At 43.3% G+C, this 15,011-nt stretch overlaps 1 protein-coding gene across 16 annotated transcripts in view; it reads right to left on the bottom strand.

Annotated features, from left to right (window-relative positions):
- Positions 1-15,011, bottom strand: part of EBF1 (EBF transcription factor 1) — a 278,880-nt gene that overhangs the window by 255,044 nt on the left and 8,825 nt on the right. For 15 of the 16 annotated variants that reach the window (XM_086471112.1, XM_086471113.1, XM_086471116.1 and 12 more), the window contains exons 5-6: positions 12,207-12,280; positions 5,099-5,167 (exon numbers count right to left, since the gene is read on the bottom strand). In XM_086471112.1, coding sequence (XP_086327238.1) covers positions 5,099-5,167; positions 12,207-12,280 — 143 coding nt within the window. The remainder of the gene's footprint in view (positions 1-5,098; positions 5,168-12,206; positions 12,281-15,011) is intronic. The other variant, XM_086471121.1, reaches the window with a different exon arrangement.

Below are 15,011 nucleotides of genomic sequence, written 5' to 3'. Positions count from 1 at the left end.
AACCCCCCAAGGACCCAGGACGGATGGCACCCGCAGCCTTCTACAGCCCCATCCCCAGCGTGGCCAACAGGGGAGCAGGACACCAGCACACACCTTCCCCTGACCCCACACAGCCAGGTTCAGGTACCGCATATGGCCAGGGTGACCAAGGATATGAATGACCAGGACAGGTCAGGAACTGGGACTCCTGCAAAGGGACCACTGCCAAAGCACCTGGCATCTTCTGCCACTTCACTGTGACACCAGTGCTATGACAAGCCCATGCCCCTGTAGTCCGGCTGGGGATCAGCTGCAGCATTGATCCCATCCCCTGCAGCAAACCAATCCTCGGCAGCTCCCTCCCAAAAAAAAATCCACCTCCTTGCCTCGCCAGCACCTCTCCCGAAGCTGGCCCGCTCTGCCAGCCTGCCTGCATCTCCATCACCCTCCCTCCAGGCACGGAAAGCTACTGCAAAGTGCATTAATCGCCACATGTGCCCAAAAAGTGTATTTGCAGGGAGGATGCAGTGAGTGTGATACACTCCTCTGTGTCACTTTTCCACCTGCCTGGTATTCAGGATGAAAAGATTATCAGGCCTGTAAAATACAATCCACTACGTGATGACTTGTAAAGCGGTAAAACCGAGACATTGAAAGTCATTCACGCCTCTTTTCATGCCATCGCACAGTGAAATCCTACCACAAACATAAAATTTTTCACGTTAAAGGCTGAAAGATTTCAAAAACATACACAGGTAAGTTGGCTCTTTCCATAGCCGCAGCAGCTGGCTGTGCTGGGGACAGATCACAGAGAGCCCGGCCAAGCATCCCGTACAGCAGGTGTTGAAAGCACATCGACCTTCCAAACACTGGTAGCAGGTCACACGTTAAAATGTACCTTGGTGTCATCTGATAATAATGCATAAAGTATATTACAGCCTCCAATCCAGGAGACCCCACCCTTGCTCCACGGACAAGAGCTCTGATTGCACTAGAAATGCATAAACCGCCACTTCAAAGCCAGAGGGAGCCTCGTTCCTCAGAAATTGCATCCAAAGCAGCATGTGAAGAACTTGAACATGTTGCCAAACAAGGGCCAGAAGAGACCCATGTCATCCCCACACTGACCTGCCACCTAAGGGCACACAGGCTCGTGCCAGGGGAGCTCCAGCACAAGGCCCGTTGACTTACACCGCAACTAAAGCTGGTCTATCCAGAAAATAGACGGTGGTGAGATTTCTTAAGTAGGTCTCATCTGCAAAGCTGATTTCAGGTCACTGTCACCAGTGCAAAATTTGGGATGAACCAACAATTGCCAAGTGGGCTGGTTTCAGCCCTTTTCCCATGCAGCGTCACAAGCTGGAGGTATAGGGTATAGATCCTAATCGCTGAGATTTTTCTGCCACTATATTTGGGATTGCAGTGGTTATTTCTATTTTATCAGTCAGTAGGACTCTTGTTTACTGGATGCAGCCATAAAAGGTAAAGAAGCCCCAGCAAGCATGGGTAACACCGTTAAATATCGGTCCTGACAACAGTAAATTGGGTTTAGAAGTTTGTAACAGAATGCCGAGAGAAGAGCCTCCTTCCTGAACCAAGGAATAATATAAGGCCCCACTTTCTCCCCTATATGACTTTTGTCATTATCATCTTTTCCGATTCTTACAAAGCAAACCTAATTAGGAAGCTCTCTCATTAGTCTTCCAGAAAAATTAGCACAGCTTATGCTAATTACTCCTGTAAAATTTAATAAACTCGTTGAAATGGGAATAGTCTAATGAGGTTTTATTTATTGAACTAAGATAACTGTAAGGAAAAAGGTTAGGACACCAGGATATCCAGAGTGGTAATAAAACTACAATTTATTCAATTTCTTCACAGGAATTTTATTGCAAACCTTTTAAATTCAAATATGAGTTACAATTTGAAAGTTAAATCAATCTAGAATTTAATTTAATAACAGGAAGCGCTCTGTGTTTTCTTTAAGTGTGATTACAATACAGCCCTGCCAGTGCACTTGTAGAAGGAATTGTGCGTTTGTATTGTGATAATAATACTCCTTTTAAAATGAGTTCCTGTTCATCAGATCTTCATCTCAACACATGCAACTGGATTAGCGATAAAATATACAGGCTATGCTAAGAAGATGATTCAGACACATACAGGTTTCCAAGAAACTTCCTTGAAATGACCGATCTATAAGCATAATAGATTTGTTTTGTTCTCCAGAGAAAATTTAGATCACTATATGAGTACAAATTTTTTTAGGTCCATTTCACTGCTGTATCTGCTGATACTACAATAGAGCAAAGTATAAAGCAATTTTATAAAGGGTAAAGTCATATCTGTTTCAAACACAACTACAGACTTTTTTAGATCCCACATTTTGATTAAATAAAAAACATACTACTTACTTTTCATATATATCTAGGATTTGAAAAAGACCGCAACACATGTAACTTTGAAGTTGCCAAATGGCCTCTTCACCAAGTTCATTGAACCACCACAAAGATGAGCTCTCTCTATCCCAAGTTTCTCTAGTCTCATCAAAGAGAATTAATCAATCCAAAATAATATTCCATCATGTAAGAAGAGAATAGCATTGCCATGTAAGTACATATGTCAAAAATCCTATGGATAGATTCTACGTTAAATTCTATGTTAGGTCAGAGTCTCTGGATTCGCAGGATTTGATGTAAGAGTTAGATTAAATCCATAGGCGAGACATTATCAGAGCGTAAGGCATGTGGGAGTGCTTTAGCCCAAATGGAAAATGAATTCTCTAAGCTCACATGCAAATAAAAATAGCTAAATATGGTTTTGCATATCAATTGACATAACAGTTAAAAATTGTGTGCATGGAGAAGTGACAATGGAGCACAACTAAACACATGTTCTGACTTGTGCAGGCATTTTAACGTTAGAACAATTGTAAAGGACTCGTTTTAAGGTAAAAAGGCTCCGTATAGATCACTTCATCCTTTCCAAACCAAAAGGCGGAAAAAAAAATGAATAGGATAAATGGCACAAGAAACATCACTAAAGCCACTAACTGTATAAAGCACATACTTATTTGGCCTAAATTGTTTGAACTAGCCCCAGCCAAGAAAAGGTTTTAAGTACCCTACTGGGACAGATGCGAAGCGGCAACAATAGAAGCCACACTAATGCAATCCAGGTAACACAATCCTGTTTCAAAAACACGGGGAGGGCTAATTACAGTACTGCTGAGTCAAATTTCTTATACCATTGCAACCCACAGGAACAGGTCAAAATCAAATGTTATTCAAACCACAGCCATATCAACCTTCCGTATCAAAGTCACAATTTAAAACCAAGTGAAGAACTTAAAAGCTTAACCCGTTCACAAGCCAAGCGTGATTCAGCATGGGTGGTGAGGTAGGGTTTGTGTTACCATCTTTAAATTATGTTTAGCTTGCATTTTAAAAAATAATCTCCAGAATTGGTACCTTTTGCATCAATTTATGTAAAGACTAATAAATTGATCACTGCCAGGAAGCTTAATCTGTTTTTTTCATGTAACTGTTTTCCTCATTTTGCAGCAGTAACAGACAGCATCTCTGGCTTTCATAATTTAAAATGATTTTCAACTAGCAGTTTTGCATACTAGATAGTTAAACAAAATATTTCTGTAAACCTGCCATTAGCATCCTAACATCTCACTTTCCAGTACAATGAAAAATTCATGTGAATTTTGTAGCTTTCATGTTGCTCAAAATGTCACTCCAACACTACGTTTATAGTGTTCAACTCTGCAGCATGCTTATAAAACACATCTCTATACAGATTTCACGGTGGGGGTTTTTTCCCCCCACTTTCCCTGGTACTACCTAATGCTCACAGAAGATGAAAATATACCCAGTTAAAATAGATAGAGGCATCTTCTGAGATGTAAACATTCTCAGGATTACTTATTCTAGCTAATCAAAACATCTGCTATAAGCTTCCAATGTATGCACCTTCTTACCAAATTCAAACAAGAATTCGGGGAGTCTGGATGAGCACAATGCCAGGCAAAGCTCTGCCAGAGCCCTGGACTGCTCTCTGCGTGTGGCACCCAACACGTCAAACCCTCTTCACCTTCTTTCATAAAATGGACACACTGGCATGCAAGATACCTTAAACTTAATACAGCAAACATTAACTCAGACAATAATGCAAGGAGAAGCACATTATTCTATGCTCTCACCCCTATATGTATAGGTAGTTTACCTTCAGAGTCCCTCTATTCACAGATTAGTGCAAGGGTATTGCTTCCCTCAGCTGATGACAGACACTTTCAGTACTTCATGGCCATTTAACTCTTCTAGAGTAATGCTGCATAATAACCTGGTTATGGCACATGGCTTTGTACAATGAGTTTGGACAATTAAAATGTAAAAATCACTGTTTGGCTACCATTTTGCATAATTTGCAAGCACAGAAACTACACGTGGCTCGGAAAAACTAAAATAGATGTATTGTGCTACAGTGATTTACTCGGTGATGTCAGATTAGCAATATGGATCTGTTTAAAAACACACTAATTAAGACAGGCAAAAATGAATTAATCAACTGACAATACAGTCAAAATAGTATTCCAACCAAGGAAAATAACAGGAGGAAAAAACCCTTACTTTGCAGATCTATTTTTTTAACCGCTTTTATGCATAAATAAAAACCTTAAAATGTAGATGGATTGCATCCAACAGAAATACTGTAGCTAAAAGTGATAATGATTCAAACATTTTTCAAATAAAAGTTAAATATTTATAAGCACCCAACCACATTTCATAAATCACAAACTATTATTATTTTATTCCTGAAGCTTCCCTGGCACAGCATGTGAATTGAACCACAGAAAGTCAGGAAGAAAAATCTCCTCTTTATGCACATGAATCAGTTACAAGAAGCGGAGCCCTCCAAAGAGCAGGTCGCTCCGTTATCCTCCATATGGCCCTTCCATGGCAATCGCAATTGCAAAGCACAACTAATTCGGTATCAGAAACAAAATTTCATCCGTATATACTCCTAATTCTTCCCCATTAGCAACACAGGTGTTTCATTATAATGAGGAGGGGGAAAAAAAAAAATGGAAGGAAACAATAGCAGTCCTTACCTGTCAATTATCACTGGATCTGATGGAGTCTCATTTCTGTTGCCACAGCTTTTCTTGTCACAACAGCGGCTACAGAGCAAAAGTGAAAGGATTTAGTGCGACCATTACACTGTAAAATCATCATTACGAACATGGTAGGTTCAAATTGCCGGCTAGAGTTACCGCTCGGTCCCTGCCTGGAAATCAGTCAAATGTAGTGGGTCACATATGGGTTAATTACTATGTTTAACTTCTTGCACAGCTGGTTAGCAACGGAAAATATAAAAAGAGAAGGGTTTTGCCCCTTTCACAAATAATAATTCAAGAATCACCCGAAACAGGGAGACGTGCCTATTTGTAGCCTCTTCCACAGGGTTTAACAGTTGTCCCGCATAACGCTCTCACACAGAACAAGGCAGCTTTTTCCCCGCTGAGCATGGTTTTAACATTTGCTTAGCGCTTATGTTACACATCCACAAGATATTCCTGTTTCTACACAGATCTGAATTCTCAGCTACTGGGAAGCCTCCTCCCGAAATCCGAAAGCACAATTATTCTCCCTCTAAGAAACATTGTTGTTAATGGGGGAGCTAAAATGCAAGCGCTATCGACAGCGGCTTTTTTTATGCTCGAGCATGTCTGTTTCCCCAAGTTTTCTGAGCATGTTAATGATTGCTAATGCCATGGAGAGCACAGCTCCGGCGGCTGGTGCCCTGCGACAGGTCAGATACAAAGCAGGCATGTGAAATATAAGCTCCGTCTCCCAAAGCACTGCTCCATCGCTGACCTCGAGGCTGGGATTCTTTTGAACTGAGGTGGATCATTGTTTCCTAAGAGAAGTTAAATTGTTGTTTGTGATGTTTCCTTGTCAGGGGTTATTGTCCATTAGGAACCATAAATATATTGCAGGTAAACTCATAGGCAATATATACATTTCTGCTCAAGGTGGGAATCCCTTCTGGCGCATCTAGAGCTGTGGCTGAGCAACATGGGGGCTGCCTTGCTCTCCCCAGCAGCCCATCAAACCCACGAGACCAAGTCACAGCTACGTAGGTGAGCAAAGCCTCAGGCTTTCATCCACCCACCCACTCCAGGGAGGAAACTCCCATCTAGCGAGGAAAGCTCCTGGTTGTTGACATCCCTTTACAGAAAATCCCCCACTGAAGTCAAGGCTCCAAGGAATAAAAAGAAATACCAAGAAACTCCTGGTCTCCCCAAGCCCTCCTTGGCCCCAGGGACCTGCTGGATGAAGCCTGGGCAGCTCCTGTGAGGTGAGGGCTGCGGAGACCCCATCCCATGGTGGCACCAAGTGACTGGCAGTCAGGACCACCCCGTTTGCTCTCCCCGGCCAGACGTGAGCACATCTCTCCGTTCAATAAACTTTCTGGTAAACCTCAACCACATGCAACCAAGTCTCTGGAAACCACCAAGCTTGTTCCAAATGACATCCCAGGGACCCACGCATCGCCCTTATTTGAGCAGCCAGCTTTGGGTGGCTGGCAGGAACAACCACTACTCACACTTCCACTCAGATCAGCTATTTTCTTTTCCCCAGAAGGTGGAAGAACATCAGGGCAGGAAGAAGCCCTCAGAAGTGCCACACTATATAAATAGCCCTGTTGGGAGTATGACAAAGGTTCTCTTGTGTTGCTGAACAATAGAGTGAATAATATACAGTTACCCACCAAGATTAGCAATAAAGCAACTAACCACACTAAAGATAACAAAAAAAAAGGGGGCCTTTTACAAAAACAGCCTGTTTAAAAATGGTTTAAAAAAAAAAAAAATTGTTTTCAAAGAGAGGAAAATACATAATTCTTTTCACCGCAAAAGGCTTCAAGGCAACTATTCAGGGCTGAAACTTTTCACAGTTAACACATGTGCGGTATCTTCATTTCGGTGGAAGTTACATTGTTTGGGATTGCCAAAAAAAACTGCTTAATTTTACAGCACAATACCACAATTGATCCACCAGAAAATGCAAGAGCCTTGGCACACAGAAAGTATTAAAATTTAGGAAGAAATAAAATATGCTGTAGGTAAATAGTCATGTGGACATTCAGGGGGCTTTTTTGCCTATAAAAGGACTTGTCATTGGAGTGCAGCTAGAATGTGTGGGGTGAGAAAATTTACCCACAAACAAGGCAATAAAAACTGCTAATCATTTTTAAATGATTAAAACGTAATTAGAAACAGAGTTGGCACAAGTTAAGACAATGCAGTTCTTGTGACTGAAGCGAATCAGGGCTAGTCCTGACATTCTCACAGCAGACTGGAGGGACAGAAATTGCCACACTTACTCAGGCAAGCAAAGGTTCCCAGGCTCCCAGCCCGAGATGGGCAGATACCACCATCCGCGCACCACCAGGCTCGGAGGCCGGCACCTTCCCAGGGTGCTAACCCAGCGGGAGAGGCGGCTGCGGGGGTCTGGAGATGGGGACGCCTTGGTCTCACCTCCTGCCACGAGCAGGATGGAGTCAGGCACTGGCCCATGGGGACAACCAGGCTTCGAGAGCAGGGGAAACGCTCCGCTACTCATCAGGTGGCCCCGTTGTTTGGATAGGGCTTCCCAAGAATCTCAAGTCATAGTAGGAGACCCTCACTCCTTGCACGGGAATTTGAGGGTGATGTGGAAGAGGTGCATGGCTGGCACATCCCACAGTCTGGTGCCTCTGTGGTAGGAAAGGAGGTCCCCAATGTTCTTTCATTTTCTAGATAATTATTTTTTAAACCTTAGCTTGCCTTTTGCATTTTTGCTCCCCCAACGGCAAAATCTGAGGCCTCATCTACCCTAGTTTTTCTATGCATAGAATTAAAACATCATGCAAACTCTGAGTTTGAGAGATGGTTGCATGGCACGAGAAGTGCTTTTAACTCAACTTGCCTCGAAAGCTTTGGCTTTTAGTGCCTACTTAACACTTGGAAATAAGTTCCTAAATATTCAGCACCCTTTCTCCTTTCCCTGAAGGAATTTTAAAATTCCCAGGAGTTTCTCCAAGTCACCCAGAAACCCTCCAGCTCCCAGCAAGGCTCTGTGAAAACACAGGGAGAGGCGCTGAGTGCCAGCTCCTTGCAGCCAGAAGGGCAAGGACCTGTCCTCGCTGTTCCTCCATGACGCCTCTCCCCAAGTGGGGCAAGGAGTCACAGCTCAGGCACAACACCATCTTGGCCCACAGAAAAAGCCTACAAAAATTGATTTGTCTGTGGGTTTGCTTGTTTTTAAAACAAGTAGACCTTGATAGTAGTGCAGCCTCTTGCCATCACAACCTCCACCTATCTCTGCCCACCCCAGGTTTCCCCCTCTCCTATTCCCATCCTCACCATCCCCAGGGCTCGTGCCCAAGCCTCACACCATCCCCATCCTGCCCCTTCGCAGGCCTCTCCATCCCCTGGCCACCACCACTCCCAGCTTTTGTTGTCGCCTTTGTCTTTACCCCAGCCCTCTAGGGACCTGCCGCCCTCCCACCGCCTTGCTCCGTATCTTCCTCCTCCTCTTCCCTTCCCTGTGCTGGAGCACCTCTACCCCACGCTGCCCGGCCCCGCTGCAGGGACGCAGTAGATGGTCTCCTCACCCCGACGTCTGGCACCCCCAAATCCTCCCATCCCCACCCTGGCGTGGCGGCCAGGAGCATCGCTCGCGAGAGGAGCCCTGCTTTGTGTATCTGCGCACTCGGGCTTTCTGCGGGGACAATGAACAATGAGAAATTACGGGGCGATGGCACGTGGCCAGTGCAAACGCGACTTTCCGATCATTTAGCTGCCAGGCTCTAACAAGTCGCTAGCGAGTCCATGGGGGAGATTTTGCAGAAGCTCCCAGCAAGGTGGGTTTCATCCTACAGACAATGCGGTCGCAACAACCCCTGCTCCAAAGAGGCTCCTCACCCTGGAGCATGGAGGTACGGGAGCTTCTCGCCAAAACAGCTGTAAGATTTTATTTTACACAGACAAAAACCATATTTTACTCCAACCTCATTCTCAGAAATCACTGAACCATTTTAGCTGAAACTTTCCAAAGAAAGTCAGCCTGAGGCTGACACCCTGCAAAGGACATTTCAGCCAGAACAGTTTAAGTTTGGCAAAGCTGTAAGCCACTGAAGGTTTCATAATGGAAATTGTTGAGGCAATATTAACTATAGATGTCCCTCCCCGTGCTGCCTACAATACTAATAAATTCCACTGAGGCTGTGAATTCTCCCCAGCTATTAACATTTTCGCCAACAGTGTAGATTTTTATATTTGACAAAACACAATGAAATCCTTTGAAATAAACAGCCACCTGAAGCAAACCTCAGCCCCGCTTTCCTACCACAACCAGGACTCTCCTATACATTTGAATTCTTTGTCTTATCCGTGCCATAGTTGTAGTATACTATAAATACCCAGCTTTGTCACATTAATGCAAAGTTTTATTGTGCAGTTAGTCTTGATAGAAAGCACTGCTGAAAGTTGCTTAGAAATTAAATATCTAAAACAAGCTATTTTAAAATACAGAGCCCTCACTATTTCATGTCTGAAATGAAGAAATTTCATCTTAGGGAGAGCAAGCTGTCTTTCACACCATATGGCTAATGGTAGTGCATAGCAATTAGCTGGGCTGATTAATGGGGAACAGACTCTAATTTTATGCTTATAATTGAGGCTGCATTTGCACCCCTGGTGCAAATTCAGCACATCCCAACTTCCACTTACAACAGGCAAGAAATCAAGAGAAACAGAATGGTGTGGAGAGAGATTTTTTTTCCCCCCTTCTAGACCCCTAAAGAGCATCAGATTTGCAATTTAAAAGAGTGTTAGCAGCACAATAGATGACAGATTTGTGCAATAGGGTCAAGCAGTCTGGTAAATAAACAGCACCCTCTTACACATGTATAGGCAAAAAAAGGAAACAGGTAATATCTAATATGAGCTGTAAGAAATTTGAATAAGTCTCCCCCACCCCATCAGGTACACAACATTTGCGTACTATAGTCAGAATTTTTTTTTTTTTTTGCTACCCCTCCACCTTATAGTTATTAAACACAAAGCAAGGATGAGCAGTAAACAAATAGAAGGAGAAAAATAAAGCTCCTGATCCAGTGAATTTTAAGAACAAAGAAAACGTAAAGTGCTTTAATAAAAGGAAAGACTTCACATCTTTCCACATTCCCAGAATGGAAATAATTTTGTCTCAGTCAAAGTATATTGAACGGCTGTAAATCTTTGATGCAGGTATTTGGTATTCTGGTTAAAATGCAGCCCTCTATATAAAGTTTCAATTTACCCCTTACTCTTTGTGTTTCTAAAGTATTTCTAAGAAAATTAATGTGTTAAAGTAGATGATTCTTACTCTGGCACGGATGGCTCAGTGAGTGGCAGGCAGATGTAATTCCTACCTCAAAACTTTGCCATCTAAGAATCAGGAGAGCGCATCACCCAGGACTAACGGCAGATTCAGACCCTGATGCTGCAGGCACTTGGGCACGTGCTTAATTTTACTCACGTGAGCAGCCCCACTGTTTTACTGGTCTATTACAGGAGAAAAGCAAAGCACGCAGTTCAGCCTTATCAGGTCAGGGGCCTCCTTTAATATTTCCATGAATTGTTCCTAGCTAGGTATCTAGTGTGAAAGCAGTGCTAATTGGGCCAATGAATTTTAGGGCAATTATGAGTTGTCAGCACAACTGGGTTTCCATTTGGAAAGGGAGAAGTGGCTGTGAGCCCTCAGCAAAGCAATGCTGCTGCTCCCAACAGCAGCAGAAGCTCAAGCACCTCTTGGAGACACCTGTCTGCCCTGATCTTTCTCAGGCTGTAATGGGTTATCTTTGGTTTCCTGTAAGAAGTCAATCTACTGAATGAAGCAGCCTAGAAAAATACAACACGAAAACTAAAATTCCCCAAATCCTGCAAGCAAGAATTTGGGGGGCTGCAAGGGGTTTTGCCCAGGCTGGCAAAGAAAGAAGAGCAGTTCCTTCTCTGACAGCATAGCAGGGCACTGCCCTTGAGCAGGGTTTTATCAGGGTGGAGCTGCCATGGAGGACAAACCATGCAGATCACCAAGAATGAAGGAAAAAAAAAAAAAAAAAAAAAAAAAATCAACCAACATAGGAGTTTCCATCTGAGTATTTTGTCTACGACTGTCCCCCACCAGGAATCCCTCATCCAACTTTATTCTCTTAGAAGTGGGTACTAGTTTTTACCCTCAAGTTAATCCTTTTTAGTAAATGTGTTTTGTAAAAGTTACAACGCATGCAATGGCATTTTTACAGTCTTAAAACAACTGATTGTAACAATGAGCTTATGCAAGAACGCCTCGTCTTCCACCAGGCAATTATTTTCTGCCATCAAATAACATGTAACAAATGATTTTTTCAGACATGCAAAAAACACCCACTAACTTTAATGAGACTGCAAGGTCAAGCTCTCCTAGGTGTCGGAGGGGTCTGCGAGAAGATGCTGCCTTCTTTGCAGTAAAAAGGAAGTAGAAGAGGCTTCACCTATTTCAATCAGCCAGAAAAGAGAAGGAAGCAGCTGCAGAAGTACCGTGTTTGGGAGAGAAGATATTTGACTGTCCTGAAGTGACCAACCCCAGGAAGGCATGTTCTGGGGAAGAGAGCACAGGGCAGAGCCAAATCTGCATGGGGAGGCTTAAAGAAAATGAACAAGAAGACATCTTTTGCATGGCGGAGTATCATCTGCTTCGCTGTGGCTGAACAGGGACCTTGCAGAAGCAGCAACCGGGACAAAACAGGTCTCCTGACCCAAGTCTTAATGAACATCCAGAAAAAAATACCAAAATCCATTATTTTGTCATTTTACCGAGGAGTTTTTGTTGGGAATTGAGGGCAGAGATGTTTATTGCTAGAAGACTATAATTGACTGTTAATTTTGGTGAGGAGACCTTTTATGCACTACGGTGTATAAAGGAAAACCAGTAGCATTCTGTTAAGAATAACTCTTTATAAATAATTGAAAACTAGTGTGACGACTGAGACCTTGCTGCTAATTACACACACTGAACTGTGTTATTTTGGGATAGTTTAATGCAAGAAAGATAAATTTAAGTCTGAAAATAGATGCAGGTTCAACCTAGATTTTGAGAGACACGTTCATCTTCTCATCACTAATTAACTGGAAGCGGGGTATTTCTTACCTGCACATTATTTCATGCGTGAGTAGAACTCGGCACATTTCTGGGTTCTTGTCTTGGCCTTCATATACTATCGCCTAGAAACAAAACACATTTTTAGCTGTGCATCAAGTTGAGTTTGGAGAAAATAAAAGCGCATCGCGGTAACCAAAGGCACAGCCGGAGTTGCAAGCCAAGTCGCAGGCTAAAGAAAACGCATCTCCACCGAACCTGCTCCAAGACTTGCAGTTGGAAAACAACACAAGCTGAATTCAGCTAAATTCCCTCCTCTCCGTTGCACATCTCTCAAGTGGTGTGTAGGATGGGTTTTTTTAGTAGTCAAGACAACCACAATATTCTTTTCAATTCAGAATAAAATATAAACCTAAAAGCATTAAAAGAAAGAAAGAAAAAAACCAGCAAGGCTTGGCATACTTTGGGTCCTACTCATTAAAAAAAAAAAAAAAAAAAAAAAAAGACAGAAAAGAGAGAGCTCATGTATTTTTAATTGCAGAAGCTGCACAGCCCAGGCATTTTCCTGGTAGCTCCTGAGAAAGTGCCTGGGCCTGATTCTCCCCCTGAACCTCGTGATCCACCACTTTCCAGAGAGCAACTCTGGAGTTACAGGGATATAAATAAGTGAGCAGCAGGCCCTACCAGAGCAGAGGATACCAAAACAAACAGAGGATCAATCAGCTTGAGAAATTTGACTCTGAGATAGCAGGGGGAGAATCCTTTAAGCTAAAACTGCGGAAAGACAGTTTTCAAGAAGCATCCACGTTTTCAATGCTCCACCAGCAGAACCAGCAGCGACAGCAGGGTATCGGTGTTACACACTAGCTAGGTTAGTGCTCACGCCCGCCCAGTACAGGGTTTCCATCTGATCAGGACCAAGATATGTTTTCTAACCACCCCTGGCCTCAGGCACCAGCCTCCCAGCAGCAAAACAAGAGTGAAAACAAGTTGCCTTTGCAACAGTATGTTTTGGTAACACTGAGGTTCCTAAATCTTTTAGGGTGCCACTCCAGAGCTGGGATCAGTGGTTAGAGCTCCAGCCTTGGAGGGAGTACCACCCCTGCATCTGAGCATCAGCTCTACCCTTGACCTTGGTGTGACCTTTTCAGCCTTTAAAATACAGACTGAAAAAGAAGAAATTGTGGAACAAACTACAGATAAAATGACATCTGATATGGATATCCCTAAAGCTAATGATAAAATAGATACTGAAAATAAAACACAGAAGTACGCTACGTGGATGAAATACCTTTTACGGAATGAGACCACTTTGAAACAGAAGTGTGGAAAATACAAAGAAAAAATAAGTTATCTTAACACATGATGAAGTAAAATCATATGAACTGTCTTCCCAGTCCTTACAAATATAACCCACCAAGGCTAAGAGGTGTTATACCTGCAAAGAGGGCATGGATCTCAGTACACACCAATCTGAAGAAGCATGAGCTGATTTTTAACACCATTTCCATTTTAATAGTAATATGCAATATTAATACTACCCATTATAAAATGTTTTAATGATGCCATAAATAATATCAGGAACAGGGCTGTGTTATCTTTGCTAGTTTTAATTTTTTGGTTTCGGTTTTGCTGAGTGCATTCCCCTAAAACCTAAGAGCCAGTGGGGGTTTTTTTGCTGAGAAGATAAAACAGAGGCCGCCGGTGTCATTGCAGCTAACGGGTACAGAGTTTCACCGACTTCTGCCCCCTCATTCCCACCAGGGAGGCATAAACCCTGTGAACCCAGCACTCGTATAAAGGGGACACAAAAGTTGCTGCAGGACGCACACAGGGTCCCCACAGCACAGAGACCAGCAAATCCTCCTGACCCCAGCTGGGACCCCAATCCCTGCTCGGTTGCTGGCTCCCACCGTGAGGTACTTCCACATCCGTGCCCAAGAGAGCTACAGATGGTTTGCAAGAAGCCTTGGAAGATGGCACTACAGTCACCCACGTGTTACATCAGGAGGTGGGACAAATTCAGAAGGTCCTCATTTCCATGCATTAAGGGGGGGGGGATGGACAAGCTTCGTCCAGCCAAGACCAGGGAATCAAAGTAACTGGCTGATACCTGATGGGGTCAGTCAGCAGGGACATTGCAAAGACTCCAGAAAACCCCAAATCAGATTCCACCTGGCAGTGGAACAGGCAAGGCAAGGGGGGAGCTCACAGCACTTTTTGGGCTTAATCAATAATTAAAGAATAATCTGTCTCTGACAGTGCAGAGCACGGGGGTAAAACACAGATCTACCCCCATGGCCTTTAGCGGAGACAAACACCTCCAGCCCCTATTCACCTCTAGACAATCACAGCATGGCACTGAGGGAACAGTGTCCGAGAGAGGACTGCTGGACTTAGCTCCTTCTTCTCAGACTTTCAAATCTTAAAAGAAATTTACCCAGTATGGGTTATCTTGTTGCCAGTGAAGCCAAGGAAGCACTAGAAACAACAAACCATAACACAAAATTTACTTTCTTTTTTTCCCCTCCCCTCTCTCTTCTTCTCTTCCTGCTGCTATGCTTACTTAACCTCCAGGTACCCGCTTAAATAACTCAACTAAATAGCAATAATGAACGGGCAGAGTCAACACTGTGGTACATAATCACCTTGTCTGTTGTGTTTAGCATCAGTGATCCCTTCTTTGCGTGCATGACATTCTCCTGCCTTCCTCTATGTTAAGGATTTGCTTTTCACTTTATTTGCATTTAATTACTGATGTTCTACCCATGCACATTTTTTTTCCTCCGCATTAAGCTCAGATAATCCCACATACACTATTCCTGCAGGAATTTCTAGGAAATTCTAGGAAGCAGG

This window comes from Leptosomus discolor, chromosome 10 (genome assembly GCF_034619465.1).
Source record: "Leptosomus discolor isolate bLepDis1 chromosome 10, bLepDis1.hap2, whole genome shotgun sequence".
Taxonomy (NCBI): Eukaryota; Metazoa; Chordata; class Aves; order Leptosomiformes; family Leptosomidae; genus Leptosomus; species Leptosomus discolor.
This window is presented reverse-complemented; position numbering and strand designations above follow the sequence as displayed.